Source organism: Etheostoma spectabile, chromosome 8, assembly GCF_008692095.1.
Source record: "Etheostoma spectabile isolate EspeVRDwgs_2016 chromosome 8, UIUC_Espe_1.0, whole genome shotgun sequence".
Taxonomy (NCBI): Eukaryota; Metazoa; Chordata; class Actinopteri; order Perciformes; family Percidae; genus Etheostoma; species Etheostoma spectabile.
Window position 1 is genome coordinate 21,891,739 of NC_045740.1, and position 27,917 is coordinate 21,919,655.

At 39.8% G+C, this 27,917-nt stretch overlaps 1 protein-coding gene across 2 annotated transcripts; it reads left to right on the plus strand.

Moving 5' to 3' along the window:
* Positions 1–668: 668 nt before the first annotated feature.
* On the plus strand, positions 669–27,917 carry hsf4 (heat shock transcription factor 4). 2 transcript variants are annotated; one of them, XM_032523624.1, is made up of 13 exons: positions 669–794; positions 10,468–10,576; positions 10,688–10,815; positions 11,559–11,683; positions 14,729–14,804; positions 15,373–15,440; positions 16,694–16,793; positions 18,555–18,673; positions 19,031–19,261; positions 19,463–19,580; positions 19,810–19,875; positions 22,211–22,297; positions 24,941–27,917. In XM_032523624.1, exons 1-12 carry the CDS (start codon positions 669–671, stop codon positions 22,268–22,270), a joined length of 1,326 nt encoding a protein of 441 aa, XP_032379515.1. In that variant the 3' UTR covers positions 22,271–22,297; positions 24,941–27,917. The 2 variants fall into 2 exon arrangements, with proteins under 2 accessions (XP_032379515.1, XP_032379516.1); XM_032523625.1 differs by having other exon boundaries at positions 22,211–22,296; positions 24,945–27,917.

Here is a 27,917-nt window from a genome sequence, read left to right on the forward strand (position 1 = left end):
TCTACCTGGCATACAGGTACACTGAACACTGCACTATTCAGTTTAACCAGTGGCATTTTGATGGTTGGACAGTGGTGCATTATTGAATCTTTTGTGTGGATGCTGTATTGTTCCACTGGGCGGTCTCTAGATTGTAAGCGGGAGGCCGGGGGAGGGAGGGTGGGGATGCTGTGTGTGTGTGTGTGTGTGTGTGTGTGTGTGTGTGTGGTGTGCTGACATGGACCTTCTGTGATGACATTCAGTTGGATGACTGGTGTGGCAGGGAGGACAGAGAGAAGAGAGCAAAAGAGAAAATAGAAACTGTAAGAGCAACAAAGCTAGATTAAGGGAGGATATATTTGTATTAAATAGACAAGTCAAGGAAAGAGAAAGTGAAAATTGTGGACAAGGTGAGTTGTGTGGACAAAGGATGTACAGAGACAGTTTGACCGAGTGAAATGGAATCGAAGAGACAGAGACAAACTTGGGATTATCAGTAACGGATCATTAGAAGTGGAGTTTCTCCAACATGGACTAAACTAGGAGTCTGAACACATACATACACACGCACAGGCACGCAGGCCGGCAGGAACGCACACACACACACACACACACACACACACCACACACACACACACACACATTTGATTTCCTGTTGTGAGCCATCTTGGCAGTGGACAGGTGACAGTATGCAGGAGTCTCCAGGTGCCATGGGTGTAGATGGCAGCTACGCCAGCAATGTTCCAGCCTTTCTCACTAAGCTGTGGACCCTGGTGGAGGATCCAGATACCAACCACCTCATTTGCTGGAGCGCTGTGAGTCAGTCCTCAAAACTTACTGTACATGATACTGTAGAAACTCTGTTGGAATTTAATTTTCTGTTTACAAAAAAAAATCATAACTCTTAACCATCAACATCTTCCATAGTTACCACACTGTTGTGTCCATCATCTGCCCTCTGTTCTCCAATAAGCAACAGCACATTTAGATCAAATGATCAGCAAACGTTAGCTACTGCATCACACAAGGCATTTATGATAAGTTGTGACTAAATTATACAGAGTATTCACAGGGCTTGTTTCAGCAACAGCAAGCAAACAACTAACTTTTTAGGGATAATGAACTTGAACAAAAAAACAACACATTTACTGTTAAGCCTAGCTAGCTTACGTTACTAACATTAACCTTGCTAACAAAACTGCTAAAATTGCTAATACTACTTCCATACCTGTTCAGCTTGCTAACTAGCTGCATTTACCGTTGACCCTAGCTTATGGCTACTTGTTTAACCTGGCTAACAAAACTGCTACTTCCATATCTGTTCACTTTGCTAACTAACTGCATTTACCGTTGACCCTAGCTTATGGCTACTTGTTTAACCTGGCTAACAAAACTGCTACTTCCATATCTGTTCACCTTGCTAACTAGCTGCATTACCGTTGTAGCTAGTACATACTTGTTTAACCTTTCTAACAAAACTGTTACTTCCATACTTGTTTAGCTTGTCAACAACTCACTTGTTTAGCATGCTAACTCAAGAAGCAGAATATTCCCAGAGAAAAAGAAAAGCTGTACCCACAGGTTTAATTTGTAGTTTATTGTATTCTAATATGAATATGGTTTATCATATAAACACATAAAAGCCAATTGATGACGCTAATGTTTGTTGGCCTGTGTTTTTAGGGCAGCTTGTTTTACTGGCCCAACTAGATACTGCTGTAAGAGATCCCAAAAACAAATGGGATCATGTAAAATCCTATTTCTTTCTTTTACCCTACTTTAGAGTTTTATCTGAACACGTGTGTACAGCCTGTCTGATGAGGTAAAAAAGATGAAAACTACCACTTTACAACAAGTAAAGTACTTTACTTTTATTGTACTTATGAAGAGTTCCAGTTTTTTATAAATGAATATATTATTGGTTGGTTACCCATTTATTATTGACATTTTACAGTATTCTACAGTAATAAGCCATCACAATACATTTATAAAAAAACACTTTTTCTGTTTGTCAGGTTGTGAGTCTGCATTTACTGTAAGCGTGGGATCTGTTTAATTGTTTTTTATCCTCTGCAAATACAGTGTGCTTTATTGGTGTTAAAATGGCATTGTTATGTGACACTTACATTCTACAATTAATTCAATTCAGTATATTTAAGAAGGGGACAGTGCAGATAAATAAAACACATCATTACACATGTGTTAAAAATGCCAGAATTAGCAAAAAGGCTATTTTTCATCAGTGGTCCTTTGACCTCAGTGTTAAAAAGGCATTTTAAAATGCAAATAAACAAGAAAATAGGCAACACAAGCAGAGCAGAACTTAGCACGACACGGCACAGAACTAAAAACATTACCAACCAAACAAAGCACAAAGCAGAACAACATTATTAGCATTTCACTTGTGACCTTTTAAACCAGAGTGAGCAGTTACATGTTCAATTATGTGAGAAAATAGAAGTAGTTAATCATTGTGTAATTATTTTCAAAATGCATCATTTTGGTGAGTGAATTTTAAAAGTGCTGTTTAGATGAAAACCGAGACCACACGTGGGTTGTCCGTGTGTTTATCTCTGTCCTCTAGAATGAGTTGTGAAAGATAAGATGTGTGTCATAAAGACCAGGCTACAGTGATGAACAGGAAGAGGACAGCTTCTCGGGTTCTTTTTCAGAAGACAAACACAGACAGATACTCTTATAGACTCGTGACATGTGTAGTTAGAGTGTGCAGCATCAGCTGTTGCATTGTCAGACTGTTAGTAGGAAAGTGAGCATGACCACGTAAGGTAACAGCAACGTCTTTTTAGAATTGTCTAAACTGGATACATATCCCACCTCTTGTACAAATGGGTTTTGCTATCTCCCGATGTAAAGAATTTCCAATACGTTACACAATACAGATTTTCAGAGTAAAACAGAACAGTTGTTTGGTAAGACTGTAACATTGGGAGTTAGAGAGAGAGTGCATGACTCATCACTGACAGTGAGTGAGAGAGAGAGAGAGAGAGAGAGAGAGAGAGAGAGAGAGAGAGAGAGAGAAAGAGAGAGAGTCTGTTTAATTGGCTGACTGAGCTGAATTTGGCTGTTGATGAATAGATCCTGCGCTCTGGTGAAAATATATTACCTTCTTACTCCTTTGACCACTTGGGTGGCATGATTTCACATAGAGTACCCATCCAGTAAAGTTGGTGATGTAGAACATTATCACTGACAAACTCAAGTTACAAGTAGTGTGACGAGATACTCAGCTCACGCCACGAGACACAAGATTGGCTTCACGAAATCGAGACAAGATTTTTAAACACTATTTTACAGAAAACTACGATGAAGAAACAAGACTGGAAAAATATGCATATACACTACCGTTCAAAAGTTTGGGGTCACCCAAACAATTTTGTGTTTTCCTGAAAAGTCACACTTATTCACCACCATACGTTGTGAAATGAATAGAAAATAGAGTCAAGACATTGACAAGGTTCGAAATAATTATTTGTATTTGAAATAAGATTTTTTTTTACATCAAACTTTGCTTTCGTCAAAGAATCCTCCATTTGCAGCAATTACAGCATTGCAGACCTTTGGCATTCTAGCTGTTAATTTGTTGAGGTAATCTGGAGAAATTGCACCCCACGCTTCCAGAAGCAGCTCCCACTAGTTGGATTGGTTGGATGGGCACTACTTGCGTACCATACGGTCAAGCTGCTCCCACAACAGCTCAATGGGGTTCAGATCTGGTGACTGCGCTGGCCACTCCATTACCGATAGAATACCAGCTGCCTGCTTCTGCTCTAAATAGTTCTTGCACAATTTGGAGATGTGTTTAGGGTCATTGTCCTGTTGTAGGATGAAATTGGCTCCAATCAAGCGCTGTCCACTGGGTATGGCATGGCGTTGCAAAATGGAGTGATAGCCTTCCTTATTCAGAATCCCTTTTACCCTGTACAAATCTCCCACCTTACCAGCACCATTTGCATATAGTTTGAAGCGAAAAAATCTCAACATTGAAAAAAATAAGGTTCAAAATTCTTTTTGCATTTTGTTGATTTATTCAATGAAAATACATTTACAGAGGGATTATGAATATCTCCTTTTGCTTAATTATAAAACACTGCCAATAGCCTTGAGAAATGGAAACTTCAGACTGACAGAACACAATGATCACACAGCCAAGTTTCCCCAAGTTAGTTTACAGTCTACGTATCCATGCCAGCAACATATGTAGGGGCCTCTCCCATCTCCTGCTGGTGTCTTTTCACCTTTTTGGCTGAGCTCACACTTTTATGGCTCTACTTTGCACTAGCAGAGTGGACACTATTGGCTTCTGAGATCCTAACCATGTCGCCATCCTACATCGACAGTCCCGACTGTGCTCTCAAGCTACAATTTCTCCGTCACAGCCAGCATGGCAGAGGCACCCTCACTGCATAAAGAAATACCCATACTGGCTGCAGCCTCAACCCTGCTTTTCCCCACACAGACTGTTTTTGGACATGGTGCCCATTTGACTGAGTTGAGGCATGCGTTGGCATTCTGGGTTGCTGCCTGCGCTTGAGCAGGCTGTCACTGGATAACCGGTGATACACAAGGATGAGCTTCTGACCCACCTCCCGTGATAAAAAGTTTCCTGTGTGCAGCCTATGGCTCTCTGGCTTTTCCCCCCATTCTCCTCTGCTCTCCTGCACCAACACCAGGATGCATTACACCTAGTGTGCGTGGGATTTTCATCACTAGATATGGAGACCTGCCCATATGTCTTCCTTCATTTGATCCAGTGACCCTTGTCTATTTAGAATAGCCCCCCTGTGATAATTCCTGGCAGTGAGCTTACCCTGACCTAATCAACACTCAGCGCTGTGCCCATGTGCTTTTGAGCGTGATTTATGCGATCAAGATTGACTATTTCTTGCCCAGTCTTGTATGGGTTGAGCTCACCCACCTCCTTGAATGCTGCCCTGTCCCCTGACGGATCCTAACTAAATACAGGCTCCGTAACCACCAACTGGGTCACCAACAGAGATGCACTTCCTCCTACACTGTAAAAAAAAGTATCTTCACTAAGATGTATAAACCTTCAAAAAATAGCCAAAAAAACAAAACTTCCCAAAGTTAACACCAGAAAAGAAGCTGTAAATTATCCTAGGACAAGGGACAGCAGCTCCACTGGCAGCTTAATATGGATCTGCCTGCCACAGCCTGAGGGACTCACAACCACTTTAGTATTATACAGTAATTACATTATACAAAAACTGTAACTGTTGTGTATTGTAATTGTTTTGTGATGTCGTTGTATCATGATCAGTAAAGTATAGTATGTATGTGACACCTATTTATTTAATATATGACATGTGATGATCACACATCACATGCCACATCGTTCCGGAAGACGTCTAGATGTGTTGACACTTTGCCTGAATGTATCTTCTGTGCAGGGACTGCACACCGCAAACTGCTACAGAAACCACAATTCTGCTGATTGATATTAACTTTAAGCCCTGTCCCTGCTTAATTAGGACAAATCAAACCACCGATCACGATTGGTTGCTAATAAAAAAGGACCATATTTAGATCCGACAAAATGAAGAGAGAGAGATTTTTTAACGGTACATGAGATGACAGGGTGCAGAGAGCAATTGTGGAGCAGCAGGATGATTTAGAACGCCAACTTTTGTTGAATTTAGGAGAAATCTACAGATGCAAACAGACACACTGTAGTAAAATAAAGACCTAATGTGTGTTTTGGACTTTGTTTCACCACAAGTCTGAAAGAAGACATGTTATTGAAGACAAGTAGCCCAAAATCTCAAAAGTGACCAGTGGAAAGTAAACAGTGTTTTTGCACACGGTGTCTCGCCTTAACATCTCTTGAGAATTCACCCTTTTCAGTAGAGAAGTTAATCATGTCAAGAACGAAGGAGCCCAAATGTTCCCAAAAACTTGCATAGACTTGCGGAGGGAGGAATACCGTCGAAGCCCGGTGATTTTACTTTTTGTATACTCTGTACTGCCACCCTTAATTCTTCAGTAGTAATCTATTTGTCCAAGCTAGCTGATTCTTCTGCTGACAACTGAGGCAAGTCCAGCTGATACAACCAGCTGCCACAGTGGGATTTATCCAAAGTAACCTCAGATTCAGGGACGTACACAGGTACAGGCTATTGTTGTCCGGGCAACTGCCCGTTTACCCTGATTGGCTTAGCTGATGAAGAGCCTAAACACATTTTTCTTTCTTTCTTTTTGAATTGTTTTGCTGTGGTGGCTGCATTATTACGATAATACGCCAATCATTGCTAAAGTTAAATCAAATTAAATCGCTATATAACCTCCAATCATGCCCTGAGCAATACCCTCAGCCCCCAGTCACGTGACTTTGTTCGTATTCTCACACATGGAGCAGAGCAAATGAAAGAGGGAAAGCCAAGCCCTTCTGCCTTCACGTAAGTTTTTCAAGATGATGACAAACGCCCTGTGTATAGTCAACAAAAAAATCCAGTTGAGCTTTGAGTGATATGCAGAATCAGAATCAGAATCAGCTTTATTGACCAGGTATGAAGACACATACGAGAAATTTTCATTTGGAGCATAGTTGCTCACAATGTGCCTACACATTCAAAACAAACAACCCAACAAACAATATATACACACTAATATAGACACACTAATATATATACTCTAAACAGAAACAATGTAGAGAGATGAATGCAATGAAGAGACCAATAAAAATTATTTAAATGTGGAACACAGTGCAAAAGGTACTGGGATAAATAGTATCATGTTATTATGCAGCTTCAGGTTGTAATGTTTTCATCTCATCGAGCAGCATTGCCTTGGCTATAGTAATGTAAAATCCTACGTTTTCAACCAAAGGTAATGACAGCTGTAGCAGCAGTAGGCTAACGGAGCTACGTTACGTCCATTGGTGTGTGCTCTTTAGAGAAGAGAAAGGCACAGATTTGATAGTCTTGGCTCTTGAATCATGCTGGGTTATACGTGAAAGTTAACGTCAAAGGCGCCTTATTTTGTTATTAGCTGATACATTAATGTCCCAATTGATTAATGTAATAAACTTTGCATTTAAAATATATTTGCAACTTTGCGGAGCTGGATTAAAACTGCCAGCAGGCCAGCTGTGAGAGAAGTATTTGATAATGTCAAGCAACCATCCTACATTATTCATTTTATGTGATGTAGGCCTTTTTTTAGAAGCATTTTCTTTAAGTTGGAGTAGGCTAACAACTCATTGAAACAAATGTTTAATTTAATAATAAATACACAGTAAATTGTGTCTGTGCCATGTATAGCAATGTGAATTAGTTATTATTTTATGTATATCAAAAGCTCCAGTTGACTAAAATACTTTTATTAGCTGTAGTCATGTTGTAACTGTTCTTTATAATATATACACACATAAATATTATATAGGGTGCCAATTGCCAAATGATGAAATTAGTTATCTCAACCAGAATCATTGAGTGCAGCCACAGCCTAAAGGTCAACTGGCGGCACCAGTGTCAGTGTTCAGGTTTTTAGTAGTGAAAAGTACAGTATACTGTATGAGTAACTTTATTCAGATTCTAATCATTCTATTCTAGATGAGGCCTAGCACAAGTCTCCAGACCATAGAGGGAGGGAGAGCATGCGGAGCATCACTCAACAAATCAGATAGAGCTCTGCATAATTAGTGTGGTGAATGTTCCTATAAAAGGAACATGTCAGTAAAAGCGCAATAAGAAAAAAGATTGATGCTGCGGCCAATAGTCCTCTTAACTTAAAGGTACATTATACTGTAGAACTTCTTCAGAATTATGTTTCTTTGGAGACATCTCCATCTTTGAAGGCTGAACGGGAGCAGGGGGGCTGCCTTTTGTCCAGATTAGAGCAATGGCCCCTCCAAATGTCTGTGCACAACCCTGCTCCTTTTCATACAGATTGGAATCCAAATAATGTAAATGTAAATGGATGTTCTTATACAGCATTTTCTAGTCTCAACGACTACTTAAAGCGCTTTTACATAGTACAGGAACCATTCATCGTTCACACACATTCACACACTGTGGCCAAGGCTGCCGCACAAGTTGCCACCTGCTCATCAGATAAACACTCACACATTCACACACCGATGGCGCAGCATCGGGGGCAACTCGGGGTTAAGTGTAATATAAAAAGGATACTGGTTTTGGGGAGACTAAAACTAGTCTAGGCTGAGTTTTCCCAGTAACCTTACCAAAAGGCTGAGGATGCTCCAAATGTTGCTATAATATGAGGTAACACTTTACAATAAGGTACACAAAAAAATAGGTAGTTAATGATTACTTACTGTTTTTGAAAGAGTAATGAATGATTAGTTGTTTTTCAGAAGGGTAGTTACCCTTTTTCAAAAGGGTAGTTACTCTTTTTCAAAACGGTAACAAATGATTAGTTAGTTTTTTTTCAGAAGGGTTGCTACCCTTTTTTAGAAGGTTAGTTACCTTTTTTCAAAAGGGTAGTTACTGTTTTTCAGAAGGGTAACAAACAATTAGTTACTGTTTTTCAGAAGGGTAGTTACTGTTTCCTAAGTAGATGTGGAAATGCAACATGCTACTGCCTTTCACTTTGTTAAATCCAAACAACAATGCATCAAAAGTCAAGTCCCTAAACACACAGAACATGTAAGACACGTAACAAAAACAGATGAGACAGTGACACAAAAGGGAAGGCAAGAGTACGGGGGTAGTTACCTGGTTGTAACTGCAACGGATTCCACTAAATTTACTTTTTTAACTTAAAATTTTTACTTTAAAATAAACACATTTCTTGTCTACAAAAACAGGAAATAAAAAGCCCAAAATAGCAAGCACAATACACAATGTCTAGTAGTGTGCTGACTAACCTATGGAGTGCACGCTATATTCAACAGTACAGATGTGTCATTCAAAAAACACAGTCTCTGTAATCCTACCAGAAAACAATGCAATAAAACTAGGACACATCCAGAGATTCAGACAAACCAAGAGTCCGTGTTCATGAGGCAGTTGTTTTAATCCTGATCTTCATCCATGGCTCGCTCCGTGATAGAATCCGGCCGTCTCCGCGGCCACAAGAGGACGGGGCGCAGACCGCCCATCGTAATCCTCAGCATCCTTAGTGGAGGTGAAAGCTCTGTACTAGGAGCCTTCCTTGATCTTCAGTGTTGCCGGGTAAATCAGGAAAAATCCAGACCCTTGACTCGTGCTGAATCCATTGTTTGGTACAAAGTTGCTGTAGTCCGGGAAAAAAACGAATCTTTCTGCCCCCGACAACAAGTGGAGATTTCCTCACAGCCTGTAGGATCACCTGCCTGGTTGTGTAGCAGAGGACATTGAAAATTAACGTACGATTAGTCATGGTGTTCTTCGTTGGGCCATCACTGTAAATTTGGTGGGCTCTCATAATCTTGATCTGAACATCTGCCAATTTCGGGAGCCACTTAGGCAGGGAACACGAGAGATGTTGAATAGCATTAGCACCTTTTAGCCCTTCTTTCAGCCCGACAATGCAGATGTTGCATCTTTGGTTTCGGTCTTCCACATCAGCTAGCTCCACCTCCAGCTCCTGAAAAGCATGAACATGGCTGTCAAGAGTAATTGAGTGGCTTTCACGGTAGTTTTTACATTTTCAAATCTGAGAGAGCCAAGGCTTGCAGTTAGAGATGCTAGCTGGGCATTGATAGCAGTTAGCTTCTCATCGCTGTCAATCCCAACCTGGTGAATCTGAGACTGAATCTGAGAAAAACGTGGTTTGAGGTAGCTTTTCTGTTTCTCCAGTAGTGCCTCTGCAATGGCATCCATATCTCTGCGTTAGGGTTTGTTTTTGTTTGCAATTCTGCTTTAAATAACTAATTCGAGCACAAAGTTATAGAATATCAGAGTTTGAACCATATGACGCTAGCCTAGAAATCTAGACGCACTCTAGTGGCAGCAAATGTAAGTTCCCGCCCCTCGGTTTGAGCCCTGCCAATGGTGAGTTCCCAGACCAAACTTCTTGATTTAGGTCTGGCTTGTCAGGCTAATATAACACAACTATTTGGCAAAATTGTGCCAAGAGCTATACCTTAAGCCGCCATCTTTGTCAAGCCAATCACTTGACCCTCCTAAACGTTTAAAAAAAATAATACTAATAATAATTTAAACAGGTCATGAACAATGATTTCTTTGATGTTTGAATGATTTTCTGGACCAGTGTTTTTGACGACACAATACATCATTCACTGAGAGGTTTTAGCATCTCAAAGATAAAAATGGGTTTTCAGTCACACTGAAAACGATAGGTTGATTAACCAGACCAGTCAAGTGTTGTGTCATGTTGATTGTAAAGTAAAATATTTCACTAGAAATGGAACCAAAAGAAAACCTTGATCCATCAGTTACAGGCTCCAGGGCTCTGTCTCTATAAATGTTCCCTCTGTCGACACTGAATGTGATTTGAGCGGAGATGTTGTAAACTAACTACATTCCTGATTGTTCTCACTTTCAGTCTGGGACAAGTTTCCATGTGTTTGACCAGGGACGCTTTGCCAAGGAAGTTCTGCCAAAGTACTTTAAACACAATAATATGGCGAGCTTTGTTCGACAGCTCAACATGTGTGAGTCCACTCTTCTTGTCTTGTTTTTTATGTCTTCTCTTGTCTTCTCCTCCCCTCAATTCCAGTATGTGTTTATACTTTGTGTGTTTGCTCTTGTGTGTGTGTGTCTAGACGGTTTCCGTAAGGTGGTGAACATTGAGCAGAGCGGTCTGGTGAAGCCGGAGAGAGACGATACAGAGTTCCAACATCTGTACTTCCTCCAGGGACATGAACACATGCTGGAACACATAAAGAGGAAGGTATTGACGCGCACAGGAAAAATGCACACATACACAATGTCCCAATAGGCAAACTAACCAGAAAGTCTTTTAACCCTTGTGTTGTCCTCTTGGGTCAAAATTAAAAATCAACATTTTTTTGTTTTTGTTACTGACACATTTTCTAAGGTTTTTGTTCCTTTTTGGGGCAGATTTGATTTTTTCACTAACATTACTAACACCACCTTATTACCACTAGTTTTTCTCTTATTTTTGAAATTCTCATTCGTAGGAAATGATTCCTAATTTTGAAATTATGAATTATTTGGGCTAATATTAGAGGAACCTATGTTGATGGATAATCACAGACGTGTGTGTGTCAATGTTTAGTTAAAATTGAATATCCAAAATTCCATCAAAGCAGTGATCAAGTACTTGCAATTGTGCTTGCTTTTGGGTAATTTGGCTAAGAAGAAACCCATATTTCTGATACAGATGTTTTGAAAACAGTGGACAAAATGTTACCCTCGTGATGGCGCTTGAGGAAAACTCAGGGGATCACCAAAACCATTAGGGTCCATTCTCTGGGGACCATGACTGTCCAAACAAAATTGGTGGCAATCCACCCAATAGTTGTCAAAACCAAAGTGGACAGACTGCCATTCGTAGAGCCATGCTCTTAGTGTGGCTAGAAACTCTCTGCTCACAAAACGCACAGAGAATGTGTGGTTGTATGTGTGCTGTATCTGAGTGTGTTACCGAGTTAGGCTGGACTGTGTGTTTAGGTATCCATAGTGAAGAGTGAGGAGACCAAAGTTCGCCAGGAGGATCTCAGTAAACTGCTGTATGAGGTCCAGCTTCTCAGGACACAACAGGACAACATGGAGTGTCAGATGCAGGACATGAAACAGTGAGTAGAGAGATTTTATATCTATAGATCCTCAGGGACCTCGAAAGTTCCACCTTTAATTTCTATTGATTGGTTGTATATTATTTGGTTGATTGCAAATACACAGGCAATGAATTATAACATTATCTTGAGGCCCTGTCTTGTAGAGGGACCTAAAGTCTAGTTTTACTGGTTAATATTTTGCATATGTTGAATAAAATAGCTCGGCATTAAATTCAAATAGGAAACCCAGGATCAGGTAGTATTCGGGATTACTGGTTGGTGTCAGGGTGTCTCAATAAATAATAGAATCTGCCATGTATAGTGTGCAGTGTGTGTACTGTACTCTTCTTATTTCGTTATCTTACCAGTACCTGGAACAGGACGGTCTCACCAAAACAGCCCCTTTTGTAGTTTTAACGCAGGGCTGATTTCCGCTCAATGGGAACTTGGAAGAGACAGAGTACAGTACATGCCCAATGCACAGAGTGCACATGTGACGAATGGGGGTCAAAAGGGGCCCTACAACACATTTCTGCCCCTGGGCCCCCTTACAGTTTAATGCGGATATGGTGTGAAGGTTGTGTACATAAAAACAAAAATTCTCAATTCAGGTCTATTTGACACAGGTAGGTTACAAAATATTATCTGGTACAAAATATTTTACAAGCAGATTTCAAAAACGTATTTGATTTGACAGTTGAGGTCGTCCCCTAAGTCATGGGGTAACAATTTTGTAAAAAAAGAAAAACCTTAATGTCAACGATTATTTATGTTTTGTGAAGAAAATACAGTTGTGAGTTGTGAGAGATGTTATTCCACTTGCTAAATTGGAACAAATCACCCAGTGCATGAACAGTTTTTTTTTCTCTAAAGGCTATTGTTGCTCAAAATAGCTGCTGTGTGTCTATTGTGTGGTGAGGCTGCATTGTGCTCTGTATTGTTTGCTAATGGGAGGAGAGAATGTTCACCTGCTCACCTGACTAAAACACACACACACAGAAACACCAATAACCACATTCTTAGAAAGGATGACCAGATGTGTGCATGTGCACATGGACAGCCGTGCATGTAGGCAAGGACAATGTTCTCTCACAATACATTCCGACACAGACCTTTGTCTTTAGTATTTTGTGCACACGTGATGAAAAGAAAATCTCCATTCCTAAAACAGATAGAATGTATTGACCTTCTGCAAAAGCAGTACAGAAAGAAAGAGAACTCACAGCTGAGTTTTCAAGCTCTTTTTTTGCCTCAATTCACTCTGAAGGTTGGACTGCACTTGCACATCCTTGGAAGTCTTGTAAGACAATCCTAAAAACACAGACCTGTCCCTCCCAATATTCCAGCCTCGGATTTCTCTCCAGGCCTATGCTTGTGTCAATACCCTTGAGTACCTTACTAGAAAATTAGATGGGGCAATAGCAGCTGAGCAATTCCCACCTACCGTGCTACCATCACACAGTGGGAAAAGCAAAATAAGTGTTAGGCTCTTCTTCACATCTCTCAACAAGAAAACGTGTGTCTTTAGGTAGCAAGATAACTAAAATTGTGTATAAACACACTTGCTGTGTCTCATATCGCGCACTTCTGTATTTACTAGGGCTGGGACGATTTGCTTTTGTCCCAATTTGATTCTTTCACGATACACGATACTTTATATCTTAGTCAAACACCAACATTTAAATGACATGCTAATCCCATTAACCTTTCAATTAGAAAGCTGGGTTAGTTGTTTTAAAGCTGCTTGCTTATATAAGCAATTTCATATTCCATATTAACTTTTAAGCGTATTATTCAAGTGGTGTAAGTGACTTCTGCATCTCTCATTGGCTCTGCTTTAGAAAATGTAGCCCATCACAGGAGACTTTGTCCAATCACAGGTAATTTTAGAGAGATAGAGAATTTTCTAGCCTTTTGAGGCTTTAAAGAGTGAGCTGCGTGAAATCTGTTAACTTGCCTCAAGTGATTTTTATTGGTTAGGTTCGGAAGAGCGTGTGGAGTAAGACACAAGTGATCTTACCAAAACTCTGTAGCCCACTCCTCATCTCTGCATGATGGTAACAGCTCAAGGCTAATTAAGCTGCTACTGGCACAATACACCTGCAATTATTTTAATTTTTAAATTTCTTTGGACAATCTGCCTCAGCTCTCAACTTGCAAAATATTTTGAAATTGAGGATATTTATATATATATATATATATATATATATATATATATATATATATATATATATATATATATATATATTTATTTTTATTTATTACTGTAAGATTAAGGTCCCATGGGATCCACCATAAAAGGGAAGGACTTCTGTTCTCGAGGCCAGAATTTTTAGGAAGAAAAGATTTTGAGGCTATTCCACTGTTGCAATGTGTGTATCAATATGTCAATCATTAGGAAATAGAAACAAAATATGTAAGTACCCAGATTCTTGTGTTAGTGCCATAGACCGTCAATATTAAATATATATACAGTCTATGGTTAGTGCTGATCCACTGATTGCCTATAAAACAAGTTACTTTCTTTAATAGGCTTCTGGTTTCTAACCAGGTAGAAATAAAAACAACTTTTACAATGATTCTTCTATCTATCTATCTATCTATCTATCTATCTATCTATCTATCTATCTATCTATCTATCTATCTATCTATCTATCTATCTATCTATCTATCTATCTATCTATCTATCTATCTATCTATCTACTATCTATCTATTGGGTTATATTGGGAAGTAGCTCAGTTTGTAGGGAGTTGGGTTGGGAACCGGAGGGTTGCTTGTTCAAGTACCTGTATGGACTAAAGTACGGAGTGTGGATTGGTAGCTGGAGAAATTCCAGTTCACCTCCTGGGCACCATCAGGTGCTCTTGTGCTCAAGGCGTTGGTCCAGCACTGGCAGCCCACTCACTCTGACATCTCTCCATTTGTACATGAATAGGTCCTGTGTGTGTATTGCAGGCCTGTGTGTAGTGATTACTAACAAAACAGAGTATAAATTGTAATTTCCCCACTGGGGATCAATAATCAATCTCCTGCCTCTAACATCTTCCTCCTCGTGTGTGCAGGCAGAATGAAGTGCTGTGGAGAGAGGTGGTCTCACTGAGACAGAATCACACACAGCAACAGAAAGTCATGAACAAAGTAAGTGTGTGTGTGGGTGTGTGTATCTGTGTTGAAACAAGTGAAATAGTATGTGCATGTTTTCTTCTTTGTTGTGCACTGAGAAGCCTATTAAATATGTACTCATACTATTTAAAGGTATGATCCAGGGGTACATTTCAGTGGTATTACCACTTCTTCTGTTACCTACCACTACTACTACTACTATAAGTGATGCAACCAGTCAGATCTGCAGTTGTGTGACATATAGTTCTTTTTACCTTACATCATTTATTTAACAACAGCTAGAGTTACAAGTTGCTTTGATTTTACATACAAAACATAGATCAGATAAACCTACAAAAATTATACATTATTATAAATAAAGATAGATTCTTTGGTCATACAGCATATGACAATTACAGTACAGTATAAGATCCATACATCCAAAAATAATCCATAATCCTAAGGTTCAACGTGTGTCAGACCCTTAGGATGGCACAGGGTGGGTCATGGTCATACAAGTTATTTCCCTTTTCCTGTGTGTGTGTGTGTGTGTGTGGGTGTGTTTGGGACAATGCTGATTCATGTTGTGCTTTTTCATTGCCAGCTGATTCAGTTTCTGTTCAGCCAGATGCAGTCCAACCCACCCAGCACTGTGGGCCTAAAGAGAAAGCTGTTTATAAAATGCACATACATTTGCATGCATGCACCACACCCACACTCACACACACACACACACACAACACACACACACCACACACCACACACACACACACACACACAAAACACACACACACACACACACAAAACAAAAGTGGAGCAATCAACAAAAGTGAGACAAACAGGCCACGTGGGGCAGATGGAAGGGCTGGCTCAGCTGACAAACTGAACAATCTAACTCAACAACACTGTGATGGAGACAAGTGCTGAATCAGTCAGTCAGACACGCGCCCCACACCCCACCCACACACACACACACTGACTGACCCACGCACGACGCACACACAGTGAAGGCAGAGCAGAGTGCATGACCCTGCTATAGCCTATGTGTGTAAAATGCTGGTTCAGCTTTGCTGTGGAGTGTGAACAAGGCCGACATGAGAAAGGAAAGGCACGCTGGAACACAAAAGTGCTATAGAAACATATATTTCAGGGTTAGTACGCTACCTTGGCAAAGATGCAATTTTACCCCATGTTTTATGGCCTAGCTTTTCTAATCTTTGTGAATGTCCACCATCTGTGTTTATCATCTTCCTACTCTCATGACTCACTCGGCCCTCTCTCTCCCCCCTCATTTCCTGTCAATACTCCACATGAACATATGATCTAAAAAGGCAAAAAATGCTCCAAAAAACAAAGACTTGAAGCTCTGTGAAACTGTTGTTGCTAACATCAGCAGCAAGTGCCATTGTGTTCACAATAGCAATGCTAACATGTTGATTTTTACCAGGTGCAATGTGTATTATGTTCACCATCTTAGTTTAGTGGGTTAGCATTTTAACATTTGCTAATTATCAGTAAACACAAAAGTTTAGTTGAAGCTGATGGGAATGGCATTAGTTTTGCGGGTATTTTACCATTTCTAAAAGTTGGTATTCATACTCAATGTCACTTTTGTATCATGCTATTGAGAGAAATGTATGTGAACCAACAACTTAGCTCTAAATGTGTAGTGTACAAATTCCACGGAGAGTTGAGGACCGCAAATGCTGTCATGCATTCAAAATGATGTGATAGCAACATATAGCATCAACAGTGATACACAGTAGTGATACACAGAAGTGTGGTGAAGAAGTGATACACGCTGCACCAAATTCTATTCATTGATTAATTATTACTCTGATGATGATGATGATGATGATGATGATGATGATGCACTACTGTGATTGACTGCCAATGTGTAACTGATTGAAAACAAATGTCTCTAGGCCCTTAATGTTGGACGATGGCTCTCCCAGCCCTCCTGCCACCAAGTTCAGCCATAGTCACCCAATGGAGCCCATGCATGAGCCCTTCTACATCCAGTCGGTGAGAAAATATGAAAGTGATACATCTGCTGTGTTTACCACTGTGCTTCATAATCCCTAAAGTCCAGTAAAACATGCATCAAATGAGATCATCTTAATTTGTTTCTTTTAGAGTCATGAGAAACGTTTTTCTATATGTACCAAAAAGAAATGTCTTGTAGAAGTGTCAGTGCTCTGTGGCCTTTTGTTGTTGACACATTTTGCTGGGAACTATGATAAGTAAGCTACTGTGTTGCTGACCTTCCACATTTCACACAAATGGTACTGGCCTTTCTAATTGCTTGACCATGTTGAAATCAGTTGATTTACCCCACATCATTGCTAATACAGATGGTATCATTCAGCATTCAGACTTTTATTTCATCTGTTTCTTTGACATGGCTTATCCACTACATCACTGTGAATATATATTTTCTGGACTTAATTTGTCTTTTATTGGCTGCCATCAGTCTGGCTGTTATGTAATAGCACCACTAGAGGGAGCCAGTGTGCAGTAACACACTTGAAGGGCTATGGCTGTGCTGTGTATGATTATAACAGACTGGAGAAACTAAAGCCCTGGACTAAAGCGAATTGACACATTTTTTTTTCCCAGTTTGTAAAGTTTGTTAAAAATAATCACACAAGCGATACACACTGCCCTTCAAAGGCAGAGATAGATTGATAAGCAAAGTGCTGAGCAGATGGAAAGGCTGTGATACTTTCAATTGATCCATACTTTGTTTTATTTACCCCCAGATGTCATTGTCATCATTACCATACATGACACCTAATAAAATGCAAATTCGGCACCCTACCGTCAGATCTTTTGCCGTCAAAGGAATGCTTTTGCCAGCTTTTTTGTCCAAAAGAAACAACATTTTAATCATTTACAGTATAGTTTCATATACATTGAGTCTCTATCTTTGTTTTACTATGTGTCTGTGCACTATACATTAAAATATGAGATTTACATCTATAGCTTTAAAAACAACACATCAAATAATATACATTATTATACGTTATAATATACGTTCATCAACGTCAAAAGCTGAGCTAGCAAAGCTCCTCTACTAAGCTAGGCTTGTTAGCCAAACCTATTTAGCTTTTTTCTTTCTTTTTTTCTCTCCATTAAAACTACATTTAGCTACTGCCTCATTACTGTAAAAAATGGTGGATATCAACCTGAATTACAAGATATTGGTTAATCAAAAAGGTATATTTTTTACTTAGAGAGAGAGCTATTGAGAGGGGTACATTTAGCTTTAGCCAAGGCTAGCTTGTTGCTACTGTATCTTACCACCTTGCTTTAACAGGACTCTGTTGCTTAGTCTGTCTAGTTGTCTGTTTCTCGGTAAGAGTGCAGTAAGTGCGACGGTGGGTTTCTATAGCCCAGATATTATCCAGTTATTGCTGCCTGGGCCACTCTACATAACCAAAATACATTAACTGCACAGCTAAAGTGCGGTTAGACTTGGTTTTAAGCTCCATTTTGTAGTTACTGCAAATGTTACATACTGTTTTCAGGGAAATACTTTCATGTGCCACATTATTTTTATACAGTAAAACAAATGTCCTTTGATTCAGATTTTTCTCAACAACCAAAGGATGTATTTATTTTATTTTGTTTTTAGGACGGTATAGGCCTGCCGTGAATATGTATTAATTGTAAATGAGCAACACTGTTGGCCCAAAATGGGAAACGTTTACAAAAGAGAGTTTTTACTAAAAGAGACAAGACAAGAGCAAACACACATCACAGTCATCTCCTCTTCTTCCTCAGCCTTCCAGTGATACTGCTTCTTGCTCTACTAGTGGGCTCACAGGAGGACCAATTATATCAGATGTTACTGACATGTCTCAGGCCAGTATGGCCCTCCAGATGCAGCCTGATGAGACTAGGTGAGTGATGCAATATACTGTAATATTACTATTTCCCATAAGGGCAACCCCCACAATTAGCCTGTACATATATTGCAGCATGTAGGAGAGGTCTTGGAAATTGGATCCTAACATTTTTGTAGGCAATTTGTACCATGAAACAACAAAATGTGCTGTCTATCTCGAGAAAGTGTATTAAGAGTAGAGCACAGTGAGTATGAGTTGGTGTTTATGTATTAAACCAATAGCGAGCATATCTAATGGCGATGAGCATGATAGAACATGACAAAGTGAACAAAACTAACCCTGTTTCAAGGTTTTCTTGACCCACCATACTGCAGTTATCTTTTGACTCACAGTTTTTGACTCTACCAACAGGGAGAAGTGCATGATGCTAATCAAAGAAGAGCCAGTAAGTCCAGGAGTGAGAGGAGGAGGGAAAGGAGGCAGCTTAGGGGGAGGAGAGGCTGTAGCATTGACCGCCTCTTGTGAAGTGTGCTCCTCAGAACCTCCTGTTCTCCCCGTCGCTATGGTCCAGTCTGTTCTGGAGGGGAGGGGCTCTGTGGCTTCAATGATGGAGAAGAGGAGCAAGAGACCTGCCCTAGACAGGTAGTTGCTCGAACTAGATAAGGAGACATACTGTAGAGAATTCAATGTACACAAAGATAATGCCAGCAGTGAGCTAGGGACCCTGTGTGTATGTGTTTATATATTACATATTACTGTGTGTGTGTGTGTGTGTGTGTGTGTGTGTGTGTGTGTGTGTGTGTGTGGTGTGTGGTGTGTGTGTGTGTGTGTGTGTGTTTGCAGAGTGGAAGTTCCAGATGCAGTGGAGAATGTGGACATGAGCCTGGAGGAGCTGCAGCAGCTGTTGCTCAGGAGCCATCAGCAGAGTACTGTGGAAGCTGGGACCAGCACTGTTATGGATGTCAGTTCAGTAGATCTGTGCTACATATACATATACTGCACAAGTTGTTTAACTGCATGTAGATTCAGATGTGTCCAATATTTGAAATTTCAAACAGGTGGTTGTGTCTGTCACTGCTTTAACAGCCAATGAGTTGAACTGATCCTTCATACTGACCCACACACAATGTTTTTCTCACTCCTGTTTCTCTCTCTCTCTCTCTCTCTCTCTCTCTCTCCTCTCTCTGTAGCCCTTTAGTTTAAGCCTGCCTCTGACTGAATGGAACTTTACTGAGATGGAGTCCAACCTCAAATCAGTAAGTCATAAAGTGTGAGAGCTGCACTTGGGCAGAGCTTGGAGGAGGAGGATTTCAGGAGTAACCTGCTTCTTTTAATCACGCAGCATCTCCTCTGCTTAACTACTTTACTGTCATCCCAAGATGTTTGTGACACTAGTCTAGACACAAGTTTTACATTGTCTATTGAGCCTAGTTTTAGGGAGGAGGTTTTTAAATCTGCATAAACTTTTTTTGGCCACTTAGAGGCACCGCAACAAGCTGTCAACACAACATTGGCATTACCTTATAAAGTTGATATATTGAACATGATTCAACCAGTTGCCTCTTGCCCATACTCAGCAGACTCAGAGCAAAATGATCATTCATTTAGAGTTTTGGTTGTGTCCTCCTGGCAAATGTATGTCACATATGGACACTCACTCTCTTTAGGTCTGTTTTTGTCTACACCAACTCATGAGAGAACTATTTTTTTCATTGGCAGTGAACAGCGGTAAACGTTCAACGGCTACTTGCTAACTTTGTCTGTCTGCACAGCCTGAAACTGAACCAAAACATGTAGAAACATTTAAAAGTGTTTCACTTATGTGCAGTAGACATCTCACTACACCACAACACTTTCTCACTCCCATCGCGTAAAATACGAACGCTTGGTCAGCAGCCTTTGGCGTTGTTATTGACGCTTAAAGTCTTCTATGTGCGCCAGGATAGCTCAGTTGGTAGAGCGGACGCCCACAAAGCAGCGGGCCCGGGTTTGACTCTGAACTGCGGCCCTTTGCTGCATGTCAATCCCTCTCTCTCTCCCCTTTCAGTGCTTCAACTGTCCTGTCAATAAAGGCCTACAAAACACGATCTATCTTGATGCACTTAGCATTAAATCATTAGCCGTCACCAGACACTTCCCAATGCAATATTATGTCTAAACTGATGTCACAATACGATATTAGTGCAATTTTAAACATATTGAAATATTCTGGGATATATTGCAATTAATTACCTTTTATACCCAACTTCAAATTTTTCCCAATTTCAAATGATGTCCCCAAAAGGAAACTTTGTCAACATCTGTTTCATCAAACTGACCAACACAAATATACAATATATATAATAATAGACTGATATTTGGCATCTGTGTATCAATACAGTGTTGCCACCGAAAATATTGCAATACTATGCTGTATCAATTTCTCCCACATCCCTAGTGATTATGCTGTTGCAACTATGTTGTGAAATACAATCACTGAACTCTCTTGAACTCATCTTCGGCCGTCTCCTCATATCCACCGATAAGATTTGACTGACACTCTTTTAATTATAAATCATCTCATTGCGCCCCATCCTTCTGCAATGGTTTATCGGCACCTGACTGGAGACTTAGCTCCACTATTTGTGTCTCACTCTGTGTCTCTCTCATTCTGTTTCTCTCTCATTCTGTTGTTCTCTTTCTTTCTATCTATTTACTTTATCTCTATCTCTCTTTATCCTCAGTTCCTCATTACTGCTGCTGTTTCTCTTCCGCCTTGTCTTCCTCTCTTGCCTGACTGCGTCACAATTGCACCAGCCAAATATACCCAGCGAGAGCTGTTGACTAGTTAATGTAGCTTAACAGAAGCAATTTAACGCAAGAGGATGTGGTGGAAATTAAAATGTGTGTTGATGTGCTTTTGGAAAATAGCCACCCGGTCTAAGTGGGTTTGAATTACAGATGGGCGTCATGGCCTTAAATCCATATTGCGATATATACATTGCAGCCTCTTGCGATATTGATATAGATCACGATATATAAAGGATATAACCATTTCAGACCAAGTTACATAGACCCTAAGGAAATCCAAACTGCTAAATGTGTTTTTTTTTAAAGAGAAAGAAACATAGAATGTAGTTTTAAGAACATTTATTGTGCAAAACTTTAACTATACAACGTAATGTTGCAGATGAATAAAATTCAAGTACGCTAGTTGCAGAGACTTTAATAAAAAAAAGCTTAAAGTATTGGGTTTCTTTCCTTTAGTGCAAACTATTTGTTTATATTGCCCATTACTAGTTTGAATCATCCCTGGCCTCATTGCCAGATGACCTACACCATCACCTATATTAGCAACGAAGTAGAGCAAAACGCGCTGTATCATGGGTCGGGGGGTGACCTTAATGTTGTTGGTGCATTTGTTGGCAACCCAGCTTCTGCATGAGGGGACAGGACTTCTAACACATAACCATTACATTCTGCTGCATGAACAAATGATAAAGATGTTGGATAATAGAAATCCAGCTTATAAACAGCACAAATATTATATTATTTGTTATGAAATTAAGGGTTAGGGTTAAAGTATGTGTGCATGTGTTTTTTCCTTCACAGTACATGTTCCAGAACCAGGAAGTGGAGGCTTTTCCAGCTACTGGCTGTGAGGAACAGTGATCGATCTGGATGGTCTTTTCTGAAGGGTTTGTAACAGTCCTGTGATTTGGTCTGTTAGTGAAGTGGTCAGTGTAACATCATCTGGAGCAAACAAATCTTTCTAATCTTAGTGCTAATTCATTAATAGAGGAACGATAGTGATATTGTATAGTTTGTATGTCAACAAATCTCATGAAAACACCTTAGCCAACAATGTGGTAGTGTCTTTAAATGCTTTCTGACTATTGGTTTCCCCTGGAGTGAAGCGGGTTCCAATGGTTTCCTACTGTTTTGAAATAATATTAAAAAATGGGTCATGAATACATACTTTTCTTACTTTCCTGCTGGTTCTAACCTTGCGATCAGGACTTTTTACTTGTCTTCACACAAATGTACAGTTAGTTGTCACCGCACAACCACAACTCTGGGAACTTGATATTATCGTTATGTTTAGGGCTTCCAGAGCTTTATTTACTCGTACATATGAAACTCCAGAGACTAGCGCTAGCCCCGCCAGGCTGAAGGTAAAGTAGAGGGCCTGCTTGTCACTTGGCTCCACTGCTGCTGCGTCTTCCAACCAGCATTGATTACCCTTGATGTCAGTTCATTTGTAGACATTTAAGACATGGAGAAAACATTAACGCGACTTGATGGGGAAAGGGAGGATTTGTTACGCCGTTTCAAAAACACATGGCTTTCTTCCTACTCTTTCTGTCCTGAACTTTCTCTTTTGTAAAGTCTAATGCAGTTAAGGCACACCCATCTCAGCCTGTTGCTAGGCCAAAACAGCCAATAGGAAAAGACTGTGTCGTGACATAGACTTCCACTATATTGAGAAATGGAGGCGTCAAAATGCCCCACGGAGCGATCAATGCGCCATTGCAGCCAAGTATTCTTCTGGTAATAGCTTTTTTTTTAGGCTTCTGGCAACGTGCCAAACATCTTCTTCTTTTGTGTGATTAGCCAACATGGCTGTAGGGTTAAGGTTGTTCTTGACATGTTCTTGACGGTGCTTTTAATGCCTTTTCTTATTTTAATTTCGACAGAGATTTAATTTAAATGGTGCTTGTGTGGACAGATGTTGTTTCTGAGAACAAAGGAGGGAAAATCACGGTTTTCAAAAACACATGTGTTATCATAAATAGAATAAATTGACTTGAATTATCACAGTTACTGGTTCCAGCAGGAAAAGAGCACAACACAACAACACAATAGCACAACTCACACACAACCCGAATACAGGTTAGGAACACAAGAAGTCACTTCAAAACTCAGGCAAAGGTTTTACACCTGCCATTTTGCAGCTTGTTTGGTTGAATTAAACCCTGGAGCGTTTACCCCCTTGGTGCAGTTCCTTTAGGCAGGTGTGAAGGCAGCAATCACATCGTATAGACCAAAACAACCAGAATAGGATACATACAAACTTTGGTACGCTTCAGTTTCATTTGTGGTAAGAACTACCAGGTGTACTCTGCTAGTTTTAGCTAAATGGCTCCTGTAGTCATCTGTGCTTTACAATCTGATATTGCCAGAACTTGCAAAGTGTAGCAGCTTGCAATGTTTCTCCCACAAAAAAAAGACTCACATCTCAGTGGTCAAACCAGCTGACGCTAAAGTTGGAGACAGAAAAGAAAAGAAGAGCGAAGATTTTTCCCCTGTGTGCCACGAAACCGAACTAAGGGGAAAATGCTGCAACTTTATAAAGGCATCAACGGATTTGGACCAGAGCAAAGGAACTACAGGTGTGAAAACACCCTTAGTCTATGATGCAGAATAATGCTTTTACACATGCCTCATTTTGTTCTGCACACCAAAAGCGGACCAAACAAGCGTACCGAGACCTGCGAGACCTGCTTGATGACAGAATGATCTCATTAAACGGCATATGTATGACACGCCAATTTGTATGCCGTTATTTGTGTGTTATCAAGCCTTATACTCGCTTTTTAGCGGGTTTTCCAACACCCTTTGGCCTCCATTGACTTACACTACCTTGCGATGGCGTGTGAATTTACAGGACTTAAATCCAGGAGACTAGAGATTGTGTCCCGCGGGTCATGTTTCCTAAACCCAACCTCCGGTTTGTTTTCTCACTAAAGCCAACCCCCTTCTTCTTTTCCTAAACCCAACCCGCGTGTCACGTTTCCTAAACTCAACCATCGCTTTCTTTTGCATTTTGGCGCTTGGATTTTTCTCCATGTGAAATGAAACCTAAACCAAGGGGAAAATGCTCCAACTTTACAAACTCTTTAACTTATTAGGACCGGAGCATATAAACTATAGGTGTAACAACGCCCTAAGAAAACACAAGGAACAGTTTTGTCACGTTAGGTAGGGATCATTATACTATCAATATGGAGAGGTGGGATGTACACAGCAATTACTATCTGTACATATGGTATTTAGGTATCTTATTAACAAAGAATTGAACAAATCCAGACCTATGCTGGAAATTCAATGGTAATTAACTCTCTCTTGAATAAGTGTCCTATAATATTTGCTTAGGGAGAGATGAACTCTGTACCCTCAGTGTGGACCAATGAGGGTACAGCATCACTGGTGTGTTTTCATTTAAAATGTCAGAGTATTCAGTTATCAGTTGTTTTTGTCATCCCCATTCCTTCATGTGTAACTATGGAGATGCTGTGCAAGCCTGAAGCCTGACCCTGTCACCTCTTCTGGTTTCTCTCCTCAGGCCACAGAAGCTACTGTCCTCCTCATTATCATCTGCATGGGTTTGAGCCCACGGCCCTGCCAGGCTGTTTCCTACACGTGGCTTTACTTTCTTTCTTTTACATTCACATACCTACGAAATGCAGCAATGAAAAAGCATGTATCCTTATATTTCCTGTCCAGCTGACTGCCATTGGGCCTATCAGCCACCGGCTCTGTGGGCATCACTGCTGTCAGCATGAGGAAAGACACTGCTCCAAGTTTTACATAAGTGACCCAAACAAACCAGTGTGTTTTCACATAATAAAATCTAACATAAAATATAAAAGCCAGCTGGATGCAGACGGTGCATTCTTGGCTCCAGCACTTTAGTCTTTGTTTGAGAGGGAGTTTCTGCTTGTGGAAGTGACGTTTTCCTCCTCTACTGTATAAAGAATCAATTACAGCTGTACAAATGAATATTTTTATTATTTTATCCTTATTACAAAAAATACTGTATTTGTAAGTGAAACCTATCTTGGGGGGCAATGTAGCACACTGTATATTACAAGTTATGTGATTTTCTTTCAGTATGTGTAAGAGTTTGGAAAATGTAAGTGCTCCTTATATATTTCATGCATTTCAAATCCCGATAAATGTGTTAAGATAGATCAGAGGTGAGTTAGCCTTCCGTGATATGAAAGGTTCTTCTAGTAAAAAACATGGATTCCAGCCACTCTAAAATCTGTTAAGGTTTTTAAAACATATCACAAAAGGAGGTTTTACACACTGAAGAACCCATCTAATGTATCTTTGCACAGGCCTGACATGTAGCCAGAGACATAGAGTTACTTCTCTTCTGTCCATTTAAATGTGAAGTTTAAAGGAAATATTAAAAGATAGACTTCTCATTTGACAAAACCATGAACACCACTGCATTTTTGCACGTTCTTTATTACTATATAAAGTTATGACAACAGGTCATATATTTTCTGTTTGTAGATGACCAACACTTTGTTGCTCTACACATGCATGCCTAAAAGAGATACTGGCCTCAATAACAGGGTTTTCCAAAACTCAAAAACAAAATTAAGACTTGGAGACATGATGTCTCTGAATGCTACTAAAAGGCCACACGTTGAGTTAAGACTTGGGTGTGCATGGAACATAGAAAACCCTGATAGAAAGTCAAGACAGTGGGATGTTACTTTTCATACTCGGTAAAGCAGAAAGAGAGAGCGAGAGAAATAAAAAAATAATACTCAACTGTCCAGGAGCCAGTCTGTTAAAAGATTACATTATGGTTGACTGTGTTTAATTAAATGTATGGTGAGGTGGTTACTTGAGAATTAAATCTGTTATAGAACCATGAATACCTGCTTGACGAAATGCATATGAATTATTCTGGATTGCTAAAGATGATCAATAACCATTTGATGTAAAATATTAGTCCTCAGCACTGGTTGCAGGCAACAGTTTAAAGGTTAACTTGATGCTAAAAATTCTTTTGGCAAAAACTTCCTGGAGATGAGTTGAATCGTGCAATACTGTACAGAACTGTGAGAACTCACACAATTGCAATACATGGATGACCATAGGAATGTAGGATACAGCAACTGTGAGTATTAATGGATAACGTTAGCCTGTGAGTCTAAAAGCCCTGCTAGCTCTTAACACTGGGTCAGATAAAATCTTCAACCTGTATTTTTAGTTTTGGGAAGGAGATCGTCAGCTACAACTTAGCCTCCGGCAAGGCTACGATGGCTCCGTAGCTACACGTCGTAGCTACACGTCAAAGCTACACGTCAAAGCTACACGTCGTAGCTACACGTCAAAGCTACATGTCGTAGCTACACGTCGTAGCTATACGTCGTAGTTGCACATCACAGCTAAACGTCGTAGCTACACGCAGAACTATAAATCCAGGTTAGAAAAAGATTTGTACTAACTGAATAAGCAGCCAACCAGCATCTTCAACGTCAGAGCTACACGCTGCTGCTAGCAAGGCTAAAAATTGGGGTAGCAATTTGCATTAGCTTTTTGAAAAGAGCATTGTATTTTCTCGATCATGTTTTTCAATCTGTTACTAGGCTACTACTACTACTACTTATCATTATGAGTCCAATTACTATTATTTTATCAACATCAATATAAGAACTGCTAACATCCTAACTTTGGACAAATATTTGCTTAAGTTTGATTAGAAATTCCCGACAGATGCGATATTGAGGGTTTCAAAATGCGCTTAAGAAAGACTAACTCAGAGCCGTGTTCATATTGTGTAGCTTTATCGAGACATATTGGATTTGCCAAATGAAAAAGCTAATGCAAACTGCCTCCAGCATTTAACATTTTTGTGGCAGACCCTCCTTCTCTGTGCATAGAAAAAAACAAGCTGTGGTGTATTACAAGTGAACTTGCACTAGTTATCACAGTTATATGATATTTGAGAGTATACAGTACATTTTAGACATAGCATTTATTCTTGTTCCTCATGATAATATGAGTGTTAAGGATTTTTTTCAGGAGTGATGAATACACACATTCAGTTGCTGTTGTGTTCTTAATTTATTCTGTTTTCCATTTTAATAATTTGCACTGGAAATGAACGGATGTGTGTTCAAATTACATTTATGCTTGTCAGGATTGCATATAGATAAGGAAGTATTTGTGTTAACTGAGTGAAAAGCTCTGCTGTATCAAAGCGTGGCATCCGAAAAGCACTTCTGCACTATCAACAAACAACAATACATTAGTGTATTAATACATAAGACACATCATCAAAACACTTTCTTATTACTACAAAGTACACCTGTTCAAAATAAAGACACTCAATCTTAGTGCTTAGATGCTTTTGAAAGTAGGCCGCAGCCTGCTAAAATGTGAATTGTTTTAAATGGTTTTTTGCAAAGACTAAAGTGTATTGTTACAGAGAGTCAAAGAAACTGAACATGTATTCCCCTTGTTTATGAAATATTTAAGTTGTTAATAAAAATAATAGCAAAAAATACTAAAA

What these genes read in the sequence shown, in the direction of transcription:
- hsf4 (XM_032523624.1), top strand. Translation starts at nt 669, where the DNA reads ATGCAGGAGTCTCCAGGTGCCATGGGTGTAGATGGCAGCTACGCCAGC. An exon ending in ACCTCATTTGCTGGAGCGCT is followed by an intron (nt 795 to 10,467) that starts GTGAGTCAGTCC and finishes TCTCACTTTCAG; the next exon opens with TCTGGGACAAGTTTCCATGT. An exon ending in AACAGAAAGTCATGAACAAA is followed by an intron (nt 14,805 to 15,372) that starts GTAAGTGTGTGT and finishes TTTCATTGCCAG; the next exon opens with CTGATTCAGTTTCTGTTCAG.